Raw genomic sequence first — 16,843 nt, forward strand, 5'->3', positions numbered from 1 at the left:
TTTGACTCCACCCCTGGAGGCACACTCCATTGTCTTTTGAGGCAGATGAATGCCAACAGTCCTGCATAAAACTTTGATTGGATACATCCCTTTGTCTTTGTACAGAATGTCAGTGGCAAGCCATCTAGAGATGCCTGTTTTGTGCACAAAGTATTATTTCTTTGTAATGTTCTGCATGACCAGACACTGGGGAGTGCTATGGCAAACCCAAAAGCAGGGTATTATTAGCCAGCAACTTATATTCAGAGGCACATTGCTTCAGTCCTCAAAGTAGCATTATAAGCCAGCACAGCTAGTATTTGTAACCTTCCTGGATTTGTCCAAAGGTATTTTAAAGTTGTCTGAGTTGGTGGCCATCACCACAACTGTTGGTAATGAATTTCATGGTTTACCACTGCGGTGTGTGAAGAACTTCCTTGCGTGCATCTTAATTATCCCACAATTCAACTTGATTGCTTTTTTGAAACCATGCATCTGTTGCACTTACTCTTTCTAAGAAATATATACTGGTAGTCTCAAATGTTGTAACCCTTCCTTATAGGGGAGTCACTTCAGTCGCCTGATAATGTTTCTTTCTCTTCTGCACCATTTCCAACTCTACAATATCCTTTTTGAGCTGTGCCATTTAGAACTGGTTGATGCTTCAATTGTGCTAACCACCGCAAAATTAAGATTCCCAGCGGAGCAGGAAGATTTTAGTGACAAATATTAGAGAGGTAGTTTTTTTTAAACCAACTAAGCCATGTATGTGAAGATTGTTTGTTTGACAAATGAGTTTTGACATAGCAGAAAGACGAGAAGAAAAAGAAAGACACAAAATCATACAAATAATTTCAAATAGCACAGCAGCATCCCCCAACCTTGTGCCCTCTAAACATCTTTGGACCACAAATCTCATCATTCCTAACCATTGGGCGTATTGGCTGTAGCTGATGGGATTTGTTGTCCAAAATTTGGGAAAAGCTGTAGTAGTCTTGGATTGCAGAATCCCTTGCCAAAAAAAAAAAATGTCTGAGAGAGAAGTCTCTTGCAGAGCCTGTTTGGTCATCTGATTTGCAAAGGAGATAATCACCTGGGAATTGTACTTCATACTTATGGGAAATTGAGACGGTTGGGAGTCAGCTCCAGCCAGCATGATCAATAGTCAGGCTTGATGGGAGTTGTAGTTTAGGAACATATGGCAGGCTACAGGTTCCCCTCCCTGCTGTAGGTGGTGCTGTTGATTTATTTTGGGATGGAGGAGTTCACCACAGTTTCATATTGTAAAGTTTCTCAAACTGCTAATTTTTTGTGGTCATTGTTTTGGACTCTAATTTGTTCCCTTTTATTTCCATGTAGTGGTTCATATGGAGGTTTCCCTAGGACAGCCATAGTATAGTACAGGGTATTGTAATGCTTGCTTCAAGCCACAATTTAACAAGTGTTTGCTTCTTTAAAGACCAATGGTTTTAAGTGTTAGGTAGATTTATACTAGCTACTTACTGTTAAGTGATCACATTTGAAAGAAGAGAAGGTTTGCTTCCTATCTTTGGAATTTCCTTAGAAAAGCGGGTTTCCCCTTGTTGAGCATTATTTTAATACTGTTTGATCCTCAGTTGAAGGGACGTTAAATATGCAAGAATTTGTTAGTTTTGCAGCTGTTCTCTAATACAGTACTTTAACACACATATATTGTTTATAGGTGGATTCAACTAATTTCCTTTTCCTTTCTCTTTGTTTCTCCCTCTCCTGGATTGTAATTCATTGAACATTCTCACATGAACAGAATTTTTGAGCACTCTTTAAGATATGGGTAAATGTCTGCAGTCATCATTCACAGCTGTATAAAGTAATATTGTGCACCTTAAAAAAAAGGGAATACAAAAACCTTATAAGCGAAAAGTAACATGTTTAACTTCCTTTCACAAATCATACCAAATTGCTTTCCCCAAAGGAACACAGCAGTCATAAAGTTAAGATTCATTTTTTAAACATCACTTTTATGAGGCTGTTACTTGATTGAATCATATGTAAACCTTTCAATTTAACCCCCGACGGGTATTCTGTGAGACAATTTTAAATGTTAGTGCTATTTAACATTTTTGGAAATACCATTTGTGAAGATTTATTGATGGTATGTTGTTTTACTGTGTAGGTATTCTAGGAAAAAAATGTTTGAATGCAATGAAGCCTTAAAGGGATAGCCATTCATTTACTGTATTTTTAATACTTAAAAGTAGTTGCGTATAATCTGATGCAAAACTGATGTCAGTGTTTGATGCAACATGGTTTAATTGCTGTTCCCTTTGCACGACAAAAGAAATAAATGGCTTGGAAGCCACAGTTTTTAGTTATTTTGCTTTTGTTTCTTTTTTTTAAAAAAAAGTCACTGGTAACACTTTTAAAAAAGATTTTTATCCCTGTAACCAGTGCTTTTTTTCTTTTAAAAAATATGTTTAGGGATACTCTCATTTTCCTAGTCATATTGAAATACTGCCTCTCAATGAGGCCAAACTTAGATTCGCAAAATGTTTAGGGGTATGCATACCCCTGCGTCCCCCCCCAGACAAAAAAGCATTGCCTGTAACAGTCACTAAACTAGTTTTCTTCATTTTTGCTTTGGGCTAACAAGTTAGTTTCATAACCTTTGTATGGAGTGTTTTCAGTTTTTCCTTGCTCAAATATGGGGAAATGTGCCGAAATTGGTACTAAAGATGAAGGCTGTGTGACTGTCATTTGGTGGTGATGTGGGCAGGAGTTAGTGGGACAGGCTGCCTATGGGGGTAAAGAGCAGCAGGTCTTTTGGCTCAAGATGCAAGGATGCTCACTTATTTATTTTTTATTTTTAAGATGTCTGTATTTCCATGTTAGAAGTGTAGGTGGCTTTCTATCTGTCTATCTAAAACCATGACATAAAACAGAGAAAGAGAGACTGACAAACACATCAAGTATAATAAGGCAGGGAGATTTTAAATTAGTAGATTGGCAAAGAAGAAAGATCTTATGCAGGTTTTATTCAGGTAAAAGATTTATTATTACTATTATTGCAGAATAGCATCAACATTAATCTCCATGAGAACAAGGTTGAATGGTTTGTCACTCAACATTTTTCTTTCCATCTCCAAAACAGATTCAGATTGACCCATGTTGTCATTGCAGTTGTCTCATCATCCGTATGATTTTTGTCAGGAGTTCAGTGGAAAAGGAATTCCACGTCTGTTTACAATCAGCTGTGCCATTTTGACCCTACAATAATCAGATCAATTCCTGTTTTCTGTTGTTCAGAAAAAAGGCAATTTCTTATTGTAAGGCTGGCACGCAAATGCATTTCAGGCTGTCTGTTTCTGAGGAGTTTTGCTCTGCATTCAGTAGGCTAGTTTGCAATACGTTGCTTTCAGCATTGGGGCTGGGTGCTAGGGTTGACTCTATACTACCGCTCTAAACAACTACTATTAAGAATTATATCAGTTTCACTTCATTCATTATTATTAGTGTTAAAGCTGTATTGCATGCAAAATTATTTTCCCCGAAGTGTTATTTTAAGTACCCTCATAGCTGACTTGCACAAAAATGCACAATGCGGTGGAGTGTGTATCCTAGGTGTGATTTTTACATATGCATTTCATTTAAGATACTGCTGAGAGATTGAAAGAAGCATTGAGGACAAAGCTGGCGTTTGTCCAGGGTGGCATTTGCTGTTTGCTGTGGCTTTGAAGTTCAATAAACCTTCAATCATTTATTGATTGAAAACATGTTACTCTGGGAATGTGGAGCGATTTGGAAGTAGGACTTGAGTGGAATACTAGGATTTTCACTGAACAGGGTAGTGATGGTGGTGAGTGAACAGGACATTACAGGTAGATTGTTTGGTAGTACTCCAGGTTGAGGCAACAGGTTGAGCTACTCCAAAGGTTGTACCTCAGAGTGGGTACAAAACCAAGGAGAAGCCTAGGAAGGAGCTGTAGAAGATGCTCAAGGAGGGTAGACTAGAAGCAACCTTCAGCCTGATGCTGCAGAGCTCAAGGGCAGGTGCTTAGCCATCTTGCAGTCTATATTCCTTCTCTTCTCCAAGTGAAGTTCAAGCACATTATCATTTCAGCGGAAGAAAGGCTCTGCTGGATCAGGCCAGAGGTTCATCTAGTCCAGCATCCTGTTCCCACAGTGGCCAACCAGATACCCATGCAGGACATGAGTGCCATGGCAGTCTCCCCACTTGTGCTCCCCAGCAACTGGTACTCAGAGGCATACCTCATCCAGCTGTGGATGAAAAACATGGCCATCATGGATGGTAACCCCTGATAGAATGATATTCCATGAATCTATCTAATCCATTTTTTTTAAGCAATCCAAGTTGGTGGCCATCACTACCGCTTGTAGGAGCAAGTTCCAGAGTTTTAACTATGTTAACTTTTGTCTGTCCTGAATCTTTCAACATTCAGCTTCCTTGGATATCTGAATTCTGGTAAAATGAGAGAGGGAGAAAAATTTGCCACTATCCACTTTGTCCATTCCATGCAAAATCTTACACATTTCTATCATTATATCGCTCCCCCCCCACTTAAATTCAAATGTTCCACATAGAGGGAGTTGCTCCAGCCCCTTGATCATTCTGGTCGTCTTTTTCTGAACCTTTTCCAGCTCTATAACATCCTTTGTTGTAGTGAAACTCAAAAAATTAGAATATCGTGGAAAAGTCCATTTATGTAAGCAATTGTTTTCATTACTGGAGTTTAATATATGAGATAGACTCATGACATGCAAAGCGAGATATGTCAAGCCTTTGTTTGTTATAATTGTTATGATTATGGCGTACAGCTGATGAAAACCCCAAAGTTAAAACAACTTGCAGCCTCTGAGAGGTAACAACCCTGTAAATACAGAAGTGGGACCCTGAGTTAATGGGGGTTCCAGAGAGGGTCATATTCAGTTGTGATAATTTGCCAAAATAACGCTTGTATGAGATGCTTGTTATGTACAGTAGGAGGAAGGCATCACTGGTGGGGTGTGGTAGTGATGGAAGGGAATGATTGGTACACCAGTGAGCAGTGTGGGCCCCAGATGAAGGGCTGGTATGTAGTGTTAAAACTAAAGATCAGTGTGCATGGAATATAAATACATTTGTTAATCCTGCATCTGCTACCCCTTATCTTTCATCAAAAGAACCAAGCCCATACCCAAACATTCACAGCTCTGGCAAGCTGGAGTTGTAATGGTGCTTGGTAATACAGTCCACAATGATCAAACTGAACCTGTGTCGTCGTTCTCATTGAAGTGGCATTTGCAGAGATGAGGAGCTCAGAATAAAACACCGGTATCACTTGACCTGGTCTTTGTGAAAAAGAGATGGCTTACGGCACAAGCACTGGACTTGAAATACTTGGTAACCTAGAAATGATTTCACTCCATACGGAGTAGGATAAGCTATGCTGTGTAGTGTTCGAAACTCCCATTGTTCTAGGCACATTATGCAACAGAGAATTTTATTAGCACGAGCCATTTCTGAGCTCTGGGTGCAGTACTGTGCCTAAGATTTCAGATTAAAACTGCAGAGTGGAAGGAAAGGAGGACCTTTTTCTGCCTCCCCACTTCCAGCTACTCTCTGAAGACTGGAAAAGAGACCCTCTTAAGAATATTGGGGGGGGGGGGGGTGAGCGAGCAGGGAAAGGACTAGACCATGTGAAAAATTAGCATAATATTTTAGCTGCAGTTCATTCATTTTCAGTTTTGTATTCTTGTTATAAGAAAAGCACGCCTAGACATTCCATTGTTGCACCCATAACCTAGGTTTAAGGTGCCATTTAGCTCCTAGCTTTCATATCTCAGTTTCTAACACTGATGCTGCATAGAAGTTCTGGCAGAAGAGTCTGTGTTTGTGTGTGCATGAATAAGTGAGGCAGAAAGGTAGGAATGGGCTGCTTTAAGGCCATTATTGTATCATCCAGTACAGGGCAGGAGTAGGGAACCTGCGGCTGTCCAAATGTTGGTGGACCATTGGCCATGCAGGCTGAGACTGTTGGTGGCTGGAGTCCAATAGCAATTGGAGTGGGACAGGATCTCCAGCCCTGGTTCCAATATCAGATTGCTAACAAATAATGTGAACTTATGTAGCATAGTGGTTAAGCCGACACTCACATAATTGAGACTGAGCTACACTGAATATAGGAGGACATATTTCTGAGTGCACAGGATTGGGCTTCACAAAACTGAACCGAACCAGGAAGTTTCTGATTCAAATATCACCCTATTTATTAAGTAGTTAAGCAAAGTACTAAACTCTTCTCCCTCTCCCATGAGCAACGTGTGGATAATGGTTACCTAACTTTACAAGGCTGTTGTAAGCATCGCTGAGATGATGATTTGAGTAGTTTTAGAGCAGGGATGGGAAACTTGTGGTCCTCCAGATGTTGGAGTACAGCTGCTGTCATCACTGACCATTGGCCATGCTGATTAGAGTTGGAGTTGAACAACATCTGGAAAGCCACAGGTTCCCCACTGGTGCTTTAAACACTCTAAAGTGCTATAAATGTAAAGTAGGCTATCCGGATATGGGATTTTGAGTTCTTCAAAGGAAAAGTGGGGTATTGGAGGAATAAACAAATAACAGAATAATTATGTTTATGGCATAACTAATATAACTAATTACTTACTTACAGATTAAAATATAGCAATATTTGAACAGCAACTATTCCCATTTAATTTTTAATTTCCTGCTTGGCAGGGGGTTGGACTGGATGGCCCTTGTGGTCTCTTCCAACTCTATGATTCTATGATTCTAATTTTGCTCCACTTGGAGAGATACCTGTTTTTAAAAACATTTAAGAAAAACTGCAAGTTCCACTGGGCAAATGAAATTTATGAAATGAAATTGTGGATTTCCATAATGCAAATGGGCAGAAATCACTTGGTGTCAACCCCTATAACATCACTGATAGAAATAAATGAGAATCTGGAACCTCAGGCCTGAGGGTCATAGGCATCTCTGTCTGGCCCTCAGCACTTTTCCCGGACCACACCATTTCCCTTCTAGTCCTGCTTTTCATCCTCATTGAGTGTTTCTGCATGGCTGGAATTCTGATAATTCTGCTTGCCTCCTGGGTGCAGGATGGAGAAGGGTGTGTGCTTTCTATCGGCCTATATGGGACCAGCACGGGTGACCGGACCTGGCGCATATTTAATATTCCTTACCTTCATGTCTGTGATTCGTGGGTTGGCCACTTAATTTTATTTTGATTTTACTGTGATTTTCAGCTGCGTTTTAATCAATTGTTTGATTTTGTGTTTTTAATGTATTATATATTTGGTGTTAGCCTCCCTGAGCCCGGCCTTGGCCGGGGAGGGCGGGGCATAAATAAAATTTGTTGTTGTTGTTGTTGTTAAGTGTGGAAGCTAGCTTACTGTACAAAGCTAACGTTGAAATGTGTTGCTTTCTCCACGTTTGCACGTCCCCACGTCCAGTAGATTAGCCAGAAGGGAATGGTTTCCCATTCCTGTACGAGAGGATTGCAACCTTAAAAGAGTTTTTTTGTGTGTGAAGCTTGGGCCTCACAGGTCTATAACAATATTTCCCTTCTATACAGACAGTGCTGGTCTTCTAGCCATTTATTTTGTCATATCCCATAACATAGAAATGTGCTGTTATACGGCTGTTCGTAATGTGGGTTAAATATTAATGTTTTGAAGGCAATTTATGGGTGGCATGGGAGAATTACTAATCAAAACAGTAATAGGATTGGAACCAGCTGTGCATGCTCCACATGAAATTGCCCTTCCTTCCTTCCTGCAGTATGTCAGGCATTTTTCCAAGGGTTTAAAAATACCTGAGAGAGGTTTTGTGAATTTGCCATTTAAATCTTTCCACTTAGCTCTGATATCTTACTTGATGAACTGAAATGTATTTCTGTCGCTAGTTTCTGTCAAGGCTGGAATGCGTAATTGGATAGATTAATTAGAAACCTTTTGAGTTTTTTGGTTGTTTTTTTTAAGTGTCCCAGATAAACCTTGGAGCAGAATTTTTCAATACTGAACCTGTATGCATGTAACGCCAAGCTAAACCATGGTTTTGCATGAACAAGTGATTGTGTGTATTCCCAGAGCAAAGAGTGCTATGCTCCTTCCCCAGTCCTGCTGCTGTTGCCGTACTACCCGAGGCTAAGGCATAGTTTGGCTTAGGGTTGTGTCTGAACCCAGGCTTTTGGTTTGTCTCCTCAGACAAACCATCAGTGGTAAACCAAGAAGAAACCATGATTTGTCCTGAGCAAAACAAGTCACCAAGAGCCCTTGGCCACATGTACTTTCCCCTTCCCCCCCCCCCCCCCCGTTACTGTTACCCTCTGTTTATGAGAATTAGTCCATTGCCTTTCAGGCTAACTTACTTCTATCTGATAAAAGTGTGTGAATCACCGCCTTTTAATTTGGAGCAGCAGTGACTGATGCAAGTGCCCCCCAAAGCAATAATTTCAGCTTGGTTTTTGACCACATCTTCCTTCCTACCTTTTGGTTTCGTTAATAGCTGTCTATAGCTATTGGCTTGCAGCTCATACTCTCCTAGCTGCTAGGAATTCATATTAATGCCTCAACAGTTTGCTCCTTCCCTTGCTCCTGTGCTTAAACACAGCTTAATTGTTTTGTTTTCCAGGCTTTGATCAGTTTTAGCAGGAAGTTCTATTTGTGATCATGCATCAGCTGTGTCTGATAAAGCGGATAAGAATGGTTATTAGCCTTGGAATTATATCAAGCATTGATCACTGCAGTACCGTAGCACAGACTGAAAGCATTTTAAATTAGATTTTATTTTTGATGTCCACCCCATAATTTAATATAAGTTAATGGGGTTAGCAAGAAATTAGGTGGTACAGTGCCAGTTATTTAGAATGGCAAACAAAAACAGTCTGGTTACGATTGCTGGTATGTTCAAACCTTGCCTCTGCGTCAGAGACAGAGAACCTTTTTGACTACAGAGGCCAGATCCTTATAGGATCTAGCCTTTCAGGCCAAAGTTGACAAATGGGTGCTGCTATTCAGCCCCAATCAACATCATAAGAGGAAAATTTTAAGTATGTTGCATGTGGGGTTGGATCATTTTCTGTTGGTGACTGGAAGTAGACACTCTATTGGGCTTGTTCGCACATAGCAATAATGTATGTTCAGTTTGTTACATGAACAGGTTGGTGTGATCCTCTGGCTTATGCGATCATATTCGTCTTCATGGGAATAAGAGATCAAAAGTATCTGTTCCTGGATTGTGGCAAACGATGGTTTGTGGGTGTGTCCAAACTTGGAAAATGATAGGTAGCTCCAACCATAGTTCAGATGAACAGTGGTATACATATTTAATAAATAAAATAAAACATTCCAGGATATCAAGTTTCAGGATGGTAGATTATAGGTGAACATTAGTAGAGCATTGGTAACAGTAAGATCGGTTCAACAAAGAATCAAATTACCTAGAGGAGTAATGTGCTCCACTTTGTAGAAGGTTATTAAGCAATGACTGGGCAGCCATATGTTAGAGTTTTCTATCTCTGGATTTTCTTCACTGAGCATGGAATTCAGTGATACATTTCCTCAAATATATTTCCTCACTTAAAGCACAACAGCAAACCATGGTTTGTTACTATTCAGGAACAGTAAAAAGGTAAAGGTAAAGGACCCCTGGACAGTTAAGTCCAATCAAAGGCGACTATGGGGTTGTGGCACTCATCTCACTTTCAGGCCAAAGAAGCCAGCGTTTGTCCACAGACAGCTTTCCGGTCATTTGGCCAGCATGACTAAACCGCTTCTGGCGCAACGGAACACCATGACGGAAACCAGAGTGCATGGAAACGCCGTTTATCTTCCCGCCGCAGTGGTTCCTATTTATCTACTCGCACTGGCGTGCTTTCGAACTGCTAGGTTGGCAGGAGCTGGGACAGAGCAACGGGACCTCACCCCATTGCAGGGATTCAAACCACCAACCTTCTGATTAGCAAGCCCAAGAGGCCCAGTGGTTTAGACCACAGCGCCACCCGCATCCCTTTTTCAGGAACAGTAGCTTCAGTAGTCTTATGTGCCAGCCTAGGGCTCATACTGACGCTGTAACAGTCAACTAAGGTGGATTGCTATGTCTGAACCAGACCACTAAAATGTGATTGATATTTGTAAACCCCCCAGTCCTGCATTGTATGCATCTCTCTGTGAGGTATATGATCAGTGAGATGTGACCTGGTTGTGACTTCTGGTTGTGACTTCTGCCATTGTATTAGTTGGCTTGGCTAATATAGTCAGTGTGTTTTGATGTGCCCTCTGTTGGAATTCCACCAGAAGTATTGGAGAAGAGTGGCTGATCCAACTCTTCCTTTAATAACTCAGTGACTCATTGTTAAAGGCCGAGGCCACGGAGATGCTCATCTTTTCTACTGACTTGCATCTTATGATACTGCATTTTGTTCCCTGCCCACAGTCCACCAGCATTCTGTTACTCAGTCCTCCTTGGGGTCCCTATTCCCAGGGTTTGATTTTTCAGTGAAGGTTGTGGTTTTTTTTTTAACTTCTGCAAACCTTGGTGCTTCCTCATGCCTCCTCATGTGGACAATGGAAATAGAAGGATCATGTAAAATTATAAGTGACCTCAATAGAGGTTCTTACCACAGTTAGTCAGGCTAATGACAACACTCACTGGAGTACAGAGTACCTTCTGTCACAGAAGTCATCACTCGTTAAAATATACTACCTAAATGTTTTCCTTGGGATCACGATATATTCTCCTTTTGGATACATCTCAACTTGGAACTGAAATTCTGTTCATATATAGGCATTTTTTGGGTGGGCATGGAGATATTTATAGTATATTCTATAATTTAGGAACTTTGGAGTTACTAAAAGGGAACGGGTCACACTGATTCTTCATAAATATTTGGCTGTTATTGAGAGATGTTTTGCCAAGCCATGTCCAGGGTGGTTGTTATCTTAATTTTTGTTTTGATTGAACAGTTTTGTTTAAAACTCCGGAATCCCTTGGACTGTGCAGCTAATGTTCTCTCTCTCCAGAATGTACTTCCAGCAACTTGCTCTTGGAATTCCAAGGATAAATTTGCATGTTTGTGGGGTTTTTTATGACGTGCAGGTGGCAGTTGCAGATGTCGCTTGATACCTGTATGATGGGATTTGCTCCTTGGCACAGCTTAAAAGGTCTTTTACTTGAGCTTCTTTGCTCCCTTTGGCTCCAGCCTCCTCACAGTGCCTTGCAAAAGTGCATGGAGCTATTGGCAAGCTAGTCAAAGGCACCTGTTTAGAGCTCATTCTTCTGTCATGTTTGCTTTCTGTACTTATTTATATAAGGTTTTATATCCCACCGTTCTTGCCCTGTCATCTTTTCAAATCCTTGTGTGTGTTCTTATTTCCTGCCTATTTCCCTGCGTTCACCTGGGCCTGCCTTCCCCATTATGGTGCCTTGCAGATGTTTTGGATTACAACTCCCATAATTCCAGTCACGATCATGCTGGCTAGGGCTGAGGAGTGTTATAGTCCAAGATAACTGAAGGGCATCACATTGGGGAAGGCTGACCTGGGTTTCCTCTGGCATTGTACTTTTTGAAGATTCTTATTGGTAGCCATTAGTTGGCAAGTAACCACAGCCATACAGCTTTGCATTAGTATTCTGGGTGTACACATGCGGGCTGCGCTGCTTTCAGGCTGGAGGTGAGGTACATATAACTTTTGAAGGCTCTCACATTTTTGTAGGCAAAAAAAACTTGAGCTGATTCTATGGCAAAGTCCAATTTGCTGGTTAAATGTTGTTTTTGTTGTGGACGTGGTTTGTTGTAATTGATTGTACGACTGGCTTGCTGACGGGTAGCACAAAGAATTAGGAGACTAGATGGAGGAGAAGAGAGAATTGAGAAAGCTTAGGTTTCTGTTGGATAAAAAGCACCAATCAGAAGATATCTAAAGGTGTTTGGCTGGAAAAGCTTCTCAGTCTGGATTGGTGGGGAGTGAATAGGGGTTCTTTTTCAGTTAGGTTCGAGAGAGCTGTTTGCTCAGTTGGAAGGATTGGGCTGTTAGTGAAGGAAGTGGAAAGAAGAGCTTTTTTAAGGGACAGATATGAGAAAGGGTTGTATTTCACTAGCAGATAACCCAGGTTCAATCCCTGGCATATCCAGGTAGGGCTGGAACGGACTGCTGACTGAAGCAGTGGTGAAGTGTGTGAGGGGGCCACAGGGACAGTTGTCCTGGGCGCAAAATGGATAGGGTGTCAACATTTCAACACTTTCTGTTGCTGAGCTCCATTGAAAACAGCTTCTCCATGCGAACCAGGAAGTGACCTCTCCAGGCAACGAAACAACTCTTCTTTTCTTAATCTCACACACAAACATGTACACAAACACTTATGTTGATCATAGGTAATTGTGACAATCCTGAAATAAAAGATCTACCAAAATCTGCACTCATTATTTATGAAGCTGGGAAAGGCAATCATGACTTTGAAAGGCATTGGAAATGTACCTGAGCCTGCAAGCCGGTTCCTATTTACCTGGGAGTAAGCCAATTGAACTCATTGGATCTTACTTTTGAGTAGACATGTATAGGCATACACTTTGGTATTCCATGAGAATTCGTGTCCCCCCCTCCCAAATTTCTGTAATGTGTTTTGTTCTTTATTGTGCAGAAGACCTTTTATGTGTATAAATAAATATTTTTATTAATGGTATTATCTTCCTTAGGATCCTGTCAAGAAGATTCCTGACTCACATGAAATTACACTGCTTCATGGGACAAAAACAGTAAGTGTCTTGGCACTTCACAGTTCTTGGAGCACTGTGACAAAAGATTACCTTGCCCATCTGTGTGGCTCCCAAAAGAATATTGAAAACACGATAAAACATCAAACATTAAAAACTTCCCTAAATAGGGCTGCCTTCAGGTGTTTTCCAAAAGTCAGTTTATTTCCTTGACATCTGATGGAAGGGCGTTCCACAGGGCAGGTGCCACTGCCGAGAAGGCCCTCTGCCTGGTTCCCTGTAACTTTGCTTCTCGCAATTGAGGGAACCACCAGAAGGCCCTCGGAGCTGGACCTCAGTGTCTGGGCTGAATAATGGGGGTGGAGACGCTCCTTCAGGTATACTGGGCATGCACATGTAGCAGGCGTGATCCTCTTGAACAGTGGCAGGTGGTTTGGGTACGTTCTAAGCCATGGTCTGGCTTAGTGTTGTTTCTGAACCCTCCCCCCCCTCAAAAAACCCCACAAGTAGTATGTGATAAACAGTTCATGATTTCTTTGGAGAGAAACAAACCCAGGCTAGGATGTAACATTAAGCTAGACCATGGCTTAGCTCACATCAGCATAGCAGCAGTAGGAGTGGGGGAGACAGAAAGCAGCCGCTGTTTTACCAGTGTGCACCACACTTAAGCCATAATTTAGTTTAACTATGGTTTGTAGAGACATATGAACCAGGCCACTGTGTAATCCCATATTGCTTCAGGCGTGTGTAGATGGAAGTGCCATTATTTTCATTATAGATAATGAAGAAACTGTAATGGAAGGGAAGAAACCTTCAGGCAGCCAAACTCAGTGAAGTCGGAGGAGCAAACTTAGCCCTAGGGCCAAGCAGAAAACAAGGGCTGAGAGGCAGGTTAGAGTGATGTCATGGAGACCTTTATAGGCATGAACAAGGAATTTGTTGTAAATATGGAAAGGGGAAGAATGGTCAGCCATATCATTGCCTCCATGCATGAGGTTCCTTCATACATCCATTCTTGGAGCAGTTATTGAGGAGGTAGTTTTGATGCCATTATTTTTATTAATTTATGTTTTACTGAAAATTTTCAGTGGCCAAATAAAGTGAAAGAAATGGGGGGAAGGGCAAAAAGAAAAAGGTGCTTGAAACTGTAAAACATTACAATATATAGGTACGTAAGTAATGCTATTATTCCAATGACTTTACAGTTATTAACAAGTCATTATAATTTTTATAAATCCATTCCAAGTATCATATTTATCCATATGATATATGTGTCTAAAAGCAATTTGTTCATATGCTGCACAAGTTGTCATATCATCTATCCATTGATCAAAGACGTATTATCTTCCCAGTGAATCTATCAGAAGTAAGTAAGTAAGAAGTAAGGGTGCGAAGGGTCCATCTACATTGACCAGCTGACATTATTATTATTATTATTAGTATTATTAGTATTTTAATTAATTTCCCCTCCCTTCATCAGGAAGTCCCAGAGCAGGTTAGAACAACTGAAAATTAGGTTATTGCCACAGGAATAGGGTGGGCCCTGAAAACACACTTCTCGGGTATCAACGGCCAGGTAAAGAGGTGTGTCTTTTGTACTTGTTGAAAGTTGTATAGTGAAGAAGCAAGACACCTCTGTTGGAGTGGGTACTCTACAGGTAAAGGTAAAGGATCCCTGGATGGTTAAGTTTAGTCAAAGGTGACTATGGGGTTGCAGCGCTCATCTTGCTTTCAGGCTGAGGGAGCCGACATTTGTCCACATACAGTTTCCAGGTCATGTGGGCAGCATGACTAAACCACTTCTGGCTCAACAGAACATTGTGATGGAAGCCAGAGCATACGGAAACGCCGTTTACCTTCCCACCGCAGCGGTACCTATTTATCTATTTGCACTGGTATGCTTTCAAACTGCTAGGAAGCCAGAAGCTGGGACAGAGCAACAGGAGCTCACCACGTCGTTCAAACCGCCGACCTTCTGATCGGCAAGCCAAGAGGCTCAGTGGTTTAGACCACAGCGCCACCCGCATCCCACAGAAACTCTACAACTTGGGGTCTGGTCAGGCCTGGATGGGTGATGTGACTTCCTGGGGACCACATCTAAATTGGCTTGGGTTCCATGATTGGGAGAGGGGGGAGAGATGGGATGTTAATTGAAGATTGATGGATACTTTTTGTGAATAGTTCACGCTGTGCTTGGTAGTCAAACCAAGTTTGCTGTGCCATTGGCTGCTAACCTCCCCACACACCCTGCTCCATGATTTGCTGCCCAGGGGCAAGTTTTAAGGACCACCATTTCCTTCAGCCGATTCTCCAGCTCTCGTGTAAGGTCCATTTGCTGAGACTCCCATCTGTATCTCTTCAAACTAATGAATTTAAGCTGTTGATGACTGTGTTCCTGTGCAGCTGAGAAATATCAGAAAAGATTTCCCACGTTGAAGATCCTTTCCAGAAACCTAATTAATTTTCCAGTTGCCTTGCCTGTAACAGGAGTGGTTTTCCCACTGAAACTGCAGGGATAAATTTTCTCCTGACAGTTTTGACATGTAGGTGAGCAGTGGAAAGTGTTACATAATCAACTGAGATACTATAAGTGTCATGTTTTCTGTACTTACAGTTTACAGCTGCTTCAGCTGTATACGCAGTGATTGTCTAATGTGGTTTTGTCATCTGTGGCACTCAGTATATAGTGCGCTCCATTTGGAATAGTCTAATTTGCAAGCCATTTTGTGTCACAAAAGGAAGAGGCAGGATGGTGCTACCCTAAGAAGAAGTATTGTAACATTAAAGCTGCCACATTCTTTTAGCAAATGAAAATAACAGGATAATTCAGAACAGAATTTTTTGTATTGTGTTCAATACACTGCAATACTTTAAGGGCAGCTGAGCACAATCCATCTTCTGCATTTATGGGGTGCTTTGCGGGGATCTTCAGAGGGCCCAAGTGAAGCTCTTAATTCCTCCATCATGCAGGATTGAAACAATCAAAAATACCAATAAACTCCCCATTTCAGACATGCATGAGTGCACACACGGGAGGAGAGAATGAATCATGCAGGGCATTTTCTAAAATAGGCAATTGATGCAAGCTTTTATATACGGTGGACCCTCTGGATACGAATTAAATTTGTTGCAGGGGTCCACCCACAACCCAAAAAGTCCGTAGGCAGAGGCGCCACTTCTGCACATAAACACGGTATGTGGCGTGCAGAGCGCTTCTGCGCATGCACAGTGCGAAACCCGGAAGTATACACTTCTGGGTTTGCCACGTTTGTAGCCCGAAAGTTACGTATCCAGAGCGGTACGTAACTAGAGGGTCCACTGTAGTTAAAATATTACATCAAAAGGCTTCTGAAAGCTAAATGGATCTTTCATTGGATGTTCACGTAATGGTTTGTTTGGTTTTTTACTTTGCTTTCCAGGTCTCTGCTTTAGGACTGGATCCCTCGGGTGCCCGTTTGATAACTGGAGGCTTCGACTATGATGTTAGATTTTGGGATTTTGCTGGAATGGATGCGTCTCTTCAAGCTTTTCGATCTTTGCAACCATGTGAATGGTACCTATATCCTGGTGTTTCTCTCTCTCGCAACCCCCTCCCAACTTAACGTCAGCAATGCTCCTGACTTAGAACAACTTACTAGCAACGCTGTGCAGCACCATTCACCAAACTGGTGCTCTTTTGATGTTGTTGGACTACAACTCCCATCTGCCTCGGGCAGCACAGTGCATAAATCGGAGGTGGTGCATCTTGTATTTGATCACTACTACAGTAATACCTCGAGTTACGCATGCTTCAGGATGTGTACGACACGGGTTACGGACGCGCCGAACCCAGAAGTAACGGAATGCGTCACTTCCGGGTTCAGCGGTTCACGCATGCGCAGACACGTCAAATGACGTCACGCGTATGCGCAGAAGTGCCGAATCACGTTGCGCACATGCGCAGACGCAGCACTTCAGGTTAAGGACGTCACGGGTTATGAACAGGGCTCCGGAACAGATCCCGTTTGTAACCAGAGGTACCACTGTACTAGGTTGGTGGTAGAGTCTGGAACATCTTTTCCAAAATTCCTTGTTGCAGTTCTCATAGCTGCCAAATTAAGTTTGAAGAAATGCTACCAGGGTGGATAAAAATCAATGATTTTTTAAAA

General features: G+C 41.7%; 1 protein-coding gene across 1 annotated transcript in view; it reads left to right on the plus strand.

The window, feature by feature from the left end:
• Positions 1–16,843, plus strand: part of WDR70 (WD repeat domain 70) — a 109,241-nt gene that overhangs the window by 5,701 nt on the left and 86,697 nt on the right. The window contains exons 6-7 of the mRNA XM_033164137.1: positions 12,678–12,737; positions 16,115–16,248. Of these exons, the coding sequence (XP_033020028.1) occupies positions 12,678–12,737; positions 16,115–16,248 (194 nt within the window). The remainder of the gene's footprint in view (positions 1–12,677; positions 12,738–16,114; positions 16,249–16,843) is intronic.

This window comes from Lacerta agilis, chromosome 11 (genome assembly GCF_009819535.1).
Source record: "Lacerta agilis isolate rLacAgi1 chromosome 11, rLacAgi1.pri, whole genome shotgun sequence".
Classification (NCBI taxonomy): Eukaryota; Metazoa; Chordata; class Lepidosauria; order Squamata; family Lacertidae; genus Lacerta; species Lacerta agilis.